Source organism: Piliocolobus tephrosceles, chromosome X (assembly GCF_002776525.5).
Source record: "Piliocolobus tephrosceles isolate RC106 chromosome X, ASM277652v3, whole genome shotgun sequence".
NCBI classification, from domain to species: domain Eukaryota; kingdom Metazoa; phylum Chordata; class Mammalia; order Primates; family Cercopithecidae; genus Piliocolobus; species Piliocolobus tephrosceles.
Genome location: NC_045455.1, coordinates 91001711 through 91008577, shown reverse-complemented (window position 1 = coordinate 91008577; position 6867 = coordinate 91001711). Strand labels below are relative to the sequence as shown.

The 6867-nt window shown below is 51.1% G+C and overlaps 1 protein-coding gene across 2 annotated transcripts in view; it reads left to right on the top strand.

The window, feature by feature from the left end:
* The first annotated feature begins 1063 nt into the window (after positions 1-1063).
* ATP12A (ATPase H+/K+ transporting non-gastric alpha2 subunit) overlaps positions 1064-6867 on the top strand; it is a 35485-nt gene continuing 29681 nt past the window's right edge. The window contains exons 1-2 of one of the 2 annotated variants that reach the window (XM_026454200.1): positions 1064-1381; positions 6337-6495. Coding sequence is in view for 1 of the 2 variants with exons in the window: in XM_023190301.3 (XP_023046069.2) it covers positions 5553-5561; positions 6337-6495 (168 nt within the window). In the remaining variant the exon portion in view is untranslated. Of the gene's footprint in view, positions 1382-5209; positions 5562-6336; positions 6496-6867 lie in introns of those variants that run through there. The other variant, XM_023190301.3, reaches the window with a different exon arrangement.

Sequence of the window (6867 nt, the reverse complement as noted above, 5' to 3'; positions counted from 1 at the left end):
CCCCCCCCCCGCTCTGGAGAGCGTGGGAGCCAGTGACCAAGAAGGCAGCCTCCCACTTATCAAAGAGTCTCACATTCCTCCCGAGTTAACGAGCATATTTGTGTGAATAACGTCTTTTATGTTATATACTGTTTACATACATATATGTGTTGTGTATATGTTATATGTGTTATAACTTTCTTTTATTTATTTATTTATTTTTGAGATGGAGTTTCACTTTGTCGCCAGGCTGGAGTGCAGTGGCACGATCTTGGCTCACTGCAACCTCCACCTCCTGGGTTCAAGTGCTTCTCCTGCCTCAGCCTCCTGAGTAGCTGGGACTATAGGTGTCCGCCACCACGCCCGGCTAATTTTTGTATTTTTAGTAGAGTCGGAGTTTCACAGTGTTGGCCAGGATGGTCTCCCTCTCTTGCCCTTGTGATCCGCCTGCCTCCGCCTCCCAAAATGCTGGGATTACAGGCGTGAGCCATCGCGCCTGGCCTTATATGTGTTACAACTTTGTATGATAAAAGTGGGGACGATTAGCATGGGGGAAACCTGTTTTCATTCTAAGATTGAAAAACAAAAATCAAAAAACTCAGAATGAAGTTTGTTTTTCAATCACCTATTAAATGGAAAATGGTAATTTTCTGAAAAAGCATCTCATTATGGGGGACTTGGGGGAATGGAGAGAGGCAGGACAAAGGACCCAAAGCTGCAGATATGTGGAGTGAGAAAGTCTAGAGATCCGAGGCCCAGCGTGAGCCCTATAGTGGCAGCATTGTATTAGATCGAGGAAATGTGCTCATAGAGTAGATTGTCGATGCTCCTATCACACGGACACACACACACACACAAAGGATAACTGTAGGAGGGGATGGATATGTGAATTTGCTTGATAGTCATAACAATCTCACTGTGCAGAAGTATATCAGAACATCATGTTGTATACTTTAAATACGATAAAAAGCATCTTATTCGCCAACATAAGCCACAGAGAATGAACACTGTGGTAACCTCAAGTACCGCAGCCATCGTGACATTTCGGGGCAGCTGTACCCACGGGCGGAGAAAGTGTGCCTGTCTGAGCCCCTCACAGGCCCGCACCTGCTTCTGGAAATGCCACTGCTGACTCCCATCAGTCATGGTGTTTACAGCTCCAGGCAGGAGCATCGCTGGAGCTGACTTACTAATTTCTGAAAAGTCAGTTTCTTTTCTGGAGGATGTTCACATGCCAATCTCCGGATTTCCTGTGCATGAAGAAATGAGGACACAGTGCGGAAGCGTGCTTGCCTGAAGCTTCGTTTTGTTTTCTCATCCTGGCTCCAACCCCAGGCGGCCCTCCTCTCGCTGGGAGGGGAACACTGGCCGAGTCACAGCCAGGCGTGCTGAGTGGAGACAGGTGCGTAGGGAGGGCTCCAGGTGGGGACTGGCCCATGTGTAGGAGAGGAATCCAGGGACAGGGAGGGGCCGGTGGGCAGCAGAGGCACAGACCAGTCGGATGCAAAGCAGGAAGTGGAACTTCCTCTTCCCATTGTCATGTGGATCCTCCTCCGTGTGGGGATCGTCACAGTCACACCTCGCTGAGCCAGCTGGTGGCCGGCCCCGTGCACAGGAGGGACCTCCTGGGGTCCCCAAGGGAAGCCACACACACAAGGCCCCAACTCAGTTGCTCTCCCAGACTCTCTCCCTGCTTTCTTGGAGGGTGCAACGGGATGGAAGAAAATCTGAATAACTAATCCTAAGTAGTACACGTTATGCCATTTCTCCCAGAGAAACTTCTTTCCTCTAAACTCTGAAGGCACTTGGAGCCCATACCAGTTAGTGCGAATTTTTTTTCCCTCTTGGCCCGTTTACTATTGGTTCTTCACTAATTTGGTCTCTCCAACTCAAGTCCAACTTCCTAGAGGGCAGAGGATGGCATGATTTTAGTACCATATCTCCCCACCACCCCCTATATCTAGTACGGCTCAAATACATGAAGTATATACTTTAATTAAAACGAGCTGAAAATACATATATCATGACATCCTATCCCAAATATATAATGTTTATCAATATGAGCAGGTACAATAGAGAACGTTGGCGTGGATAGGCTTGTTTTGAAAAGCAGGAAAATGTCAAGCAGAAGCTGCTACTAGCACATGTGGGCCGAGGAAGTCTCCCGGCCGCAGCCTGGCCTCTAGGGCCAACCCTCAAGGAGCCATTTGCACTGGGTGGGATCAGGGTACCTTGCCCAGAATATTGTGGGTGATGGCCCTGGGACCAAACATGTCTCAGGAGAAATCCCATTCCTGGTTCTACAGGCGAGTGCCTCCAGGAGCCTGCATCGCAGTTACCCAGGGCCTACTCACCTCAAGGCAGAGTTGGGTATCCAGATGAGTAGAGGCAGCAAAGGACACGATTCTGGAGTTAGGGTTGGGGATGGCCCCATTTTCCCTCTTTGATAGAAGTCAACACTCCAGGACATTTGAACGGTACCAGAGGCTGCCACAAAGGCCACAGCAGCGACAGCTGAGACTGGCCCCTGGCAGGAGCCAATAACTCTGCAGGATCAGAGAGGTGCCACAGAACCTGACCACGGAAACGTTTTTGTCCAGGCTGGCAGTAACAAACACTCTTCCACCCTTGATACCAACAGAAATAAGCAACAATCTTGGGCTCATTGGCTCACACCTGTAATCCCAGCATTTTGGGGGCAGAGGTGAGCAGACTGCTTGAGCCCAGGAGTTGGAGGCCAGCCTGGGAAACATGGTGAAACCCCTTCTCTACCAAAAAAAAAAAAAAAAAAAAAATACCCCACAAAAATTAGCCATGCCTGTAGTCCTAGCTACTCAGGAGGCTGAGGTGGGAGAATGACTTGAGCCCAGGAGGCGGAAGTTGCAGTGAGCTGTAACCACACTGCACTCCATTCTGGGCAACAGAGCAAGACATTCTTAAGAAAAAAAAAAAAAGCAGTCTTCTCCAAGGATCAAGGGACGGTGCCATCAGTTAGTACTTTCTAAAGCTGTGTCATTGTCTCTTTTTAGCCCACTTCCCCTCCCTCCCCATCCCTCAGTCAGGTCCCTAGGATCTGAGTTGGCTTTTGAAGCCTGAAGTGGCCTTCAGCTCAGAGACGTCTCTCTGGGGACCCTGCTTCTCTTTTCTACATCTGTCCCAATAGTTGAGCAGGGACTGGAACAGCTTAAGGTGAGCAGCAGCCACCTGTTCCCAAAAAGCCCTTAGCTTGGATTCTCAGCAGACAGAGGAACATCAGTTTCATACACATTTTGTATTTCTCACCCCATCTGCAAACCTTTTCTTTGAGGAGTATTCCAAGAATGGAATGCAGAGCTCCCCAGAAGCACACTGTTAAAGCTTGAGTTCGGACTAGAATTTAATGTTCCCTGCACTTCAAGAGAATCCAAGATGTGTCTATCTCTACATCATATGCCACTAGGAGTCTTCCTGTCCCTTATCATTTTAGTGAAGAAGTGACTCGCTGGTGTCATCCTTGCTTCACAGAGGGAGGAGCCAGGCATCAGATTCTGCCCTTTCGGAAAGGAAGGAGGGAGAACGGGGACAGACCTGTGTGTGCAGCACTAGGGAGACAGTTCACTATGTCGAGTACAACACATTCCCTTAGTCTCATTCGAAAGCCATGATGGACAGAGAGGTGTGGAAAATCTAAGATCACAAACACACCATGACAAAGTATCTGTGTTTCTACTGCTACTTTACAAAACCACATCTCTAACTACTAACACTTCAAATTCCCTCAAAATAAGCTTCTTTTCCCAATTGTCCCTCACTACTAACTATAGTCAAGATCTGGAATTACTACGGAAATTTAGCATCTGAAAGAAACAGGAGGTTATGATTAATCCCTAATTACAATTGGGCACAAACTTACTGCTTTTCTTCTACCTTTTCTAATTAAATTAAGTACCCAAAGCGCGTCTTGTTTTCCGCCAGGTGTTCTAGTCACTGCGTGATGGGATTGTTACTTTTGCCACTTCTCTGGACTCCTCACTCTTAATCATTTTAAACGTGGTTAAAATGACAATCTTTACCACATTTGATATATAACTTTTGAAAAGAATAAAACTTAGCACCTTCCTGTTAGTCCTTATCTAAATGGAAACTTATTAGCCGAGCATCAAGGGCCCAGTGAAGTGCCCCCTCTTTGGAAATTCATCTCTGCTTTTTTTTATATATATTTCAATCATGTCAATTTCTTACTGTTCTTCTAAATAGGTGCTGATTACTAAACTCTATTCGTGGGTTTTATTTTTTATGTTCCTCTCCATTAATTAATATTCTTCACTGACTTTAAGACTTCATGATTCATTCTTTTAAAAGAAGGTGTTTGATTTCCTCCACTGTTAACTGTTAAGTAACTCTCTGATAACATGGTTTTCAGGCTATCTTTCTCATCTGGAGTAATTATGTTTCAAGTGTCAGGGGGAAATACATTTTCTATCCTGTGCAAAAACTCCTGCTGGGCACTAAGAGCATGGAGCATGTCCCAGTTATATATTGCTGCATAACAAACCAACCCAAACTTAGCAGTATAAAATAATCACTACTTTAGTACGCACATCAATTTTCAGGGTCAGAAATTCTTTTCTGCTTTATGTATGGAGTCTCAGCTGGAAGTGACATAAATGGCTGGAGACAGACATCTCCAGCCCAGTCCAGCCAACAGACTCCGCTCCTGCGCACCCGCAGCCTGGGGCCCCAGGTTCCTGTGGTCTTATCGACCCTAATCCTCCCATCTCTCCTTCCCACTCCCTCTCCAAATTATTTCAGAATTCCAAATTCTTATCTGGATCCTGCAAAGTAATTCAGCTACTCTTCAGAGTCTCTCAGTTATTACCAAATTCGCTCGGAAGCTTGAATTTACCTATCTAAATCCATTCTCAGAAACACACTGGCCTTTTCAAGCCAGGACATCTCCAACAGTAGTTGCTGTTAGAAACTGCAATTTCCCCTTCTCAATTACATTTTTATAAATTGACTTATTGGTAGGCAAATTACATTAAAAAAAAAAAAAAAGGCGTGTATGGGTCTTCAGGGAAGCTCGGACAGGACGTGGGCGCGCCGGGAACTCGCAGGAGCAGCGGGTCTGGCTCTGGGCGCGCAGCCGGCACCGGGGCTGCACTCACCGGGACGCCGGACCCGCCCGCTGGAGACCCCGCCCCTGGCGTTCGGCTCCTAAAGGGAAGGGGATTCCCAGGGAGGCCTCAACCCTGGACTCTCCGGACCCCTCGCTGCGGGTCTCGCTCCCTGCGCGCGCCGGCGGCTTTGCTGCCCTCCTAGGCGTCCGCGGGTTTGCGCCCTGGCGGGGACGTGGGCGGGGCGGGCGGCATTTAAGGCAGGTGCAGCCTCCGGAGCGCAGCGGCTGGAGATCGGCCGCGGAGGTGCGCGCAGGGCCCGCGCCGCCGCCGGTATCTCCACCGCCCGTATCTCCACCGCCAGCACCTCAGCCACCGCCGCTGCCAGTGCCACACGAGGCCCCACACCCTGCGCTCCGCCGCTGCGGTCCGGGATCCGCGCTCCGCGCCCGCAGCCCGCGGCGCCAGCAGCCCAGCATGCCCCAGGTGCGTGCAGCCCCCGCGCCCGCCGAGGACTCGAGACGCGGGGCCGAGGCCCCCGGGGGCCGGAGCAGGCTGGCGGGAAGCGAGGAAAAGGCGAAAAGAAGAAACGCCCCGTCCGGGGGAACGGGGAGGCCGCCTTGCCTTTGCGCGCCCCCCGGCCTGGGCACCGCTTCTCTGACTCCCCGTCACAGCTCCCTGCGGCCGCTGGGGCTGGCCGGGGAACGAAGCCCGTCCAGAGGGGCGAGGAGGGGCCCAGGGGTCCTGGGCCAGCCCCGTAGCACCTGCGGGCTCCGACTCGGGAGCATGGGGTGACAGGGATGCGCCGCGGCCTGAAAAGCCCTCCGGTTAGGGCCCCCTGATCAGGACTGAGGGTCGTAAGCTCAGTGGGGGCCCCTCCCCAGGAAGCAGGACGCACAGCTGGTGTGTCCCCTGGGAAGGCACCTCAGAGGAAAGCGCGCAGCTCCTTGGAGGCATCAGTCAGGAGTTGGGGGTAACTTCCCACCTGTTCCACCCAGACAAGGGTCACCCTGAGGAGCTGCTGGCTGGCCTGTGCCCACCCCGCCTCCCCTCTACACGGGCGGAGGGGAAGCCAAGGTCAGCGGGAGGTCGGGGAGAGACTCCGCTGTCCGACTCCCTCCGGCCTCCCCAGAGGAGGGAAGCAAAGCGAGAAGGGGCTCCTGACTCCTGCAGGTCCCGACCCCGCAGAGGGGCGCTCAGCGCCTCTTCGGAAACCCCATTTGGGGCCAATATTGATATTGCACCTGCGCTTCTCTTTCAGCAAACCCCAGAAGTTTACTCCGTGGAGCTCAGCGGAACTAAGGACATCGTGAAAACAGACAAGGGGGATGGCAAGGAGAAGTACAGGGGTCTGAAGAACAACTGCCTGGAACTCAAAAAGAAAAATCACAAAGAGGAGTTTCAGAAAGAACTCCATCTGGTCAGTAGCCTTACGCCACAGGGGTCCTGCCGGCTATGGCCTTTCCCCGCAAGAGCTTGCCCCTAGAGCCCACCTCTTACCACATTCAGTCTGAGGGATTTGAAATCCCCTTGAGATTGGTGTCCTGGTGTGTGGTGTGTGTGTGTGTGGTGTGTGTATGGTGTGTGTATATATGTGGTGTGTGTGTACGTGTGTGGCGTGTACTGTGTGTATGTGTGTACTGTGTGTGGTGTGTCTGTGTGTGTTTGGTGTGTATATGTGTGTGGTATATGTGGTGTGTGTATGTGTGTGGTATGTATATGTGTGGTGTGTGTGGTGTATGTGCGTGGTATGTGTGGTGTGTGTGTGGTGTGTGGTGTGTATGTGTGGTGT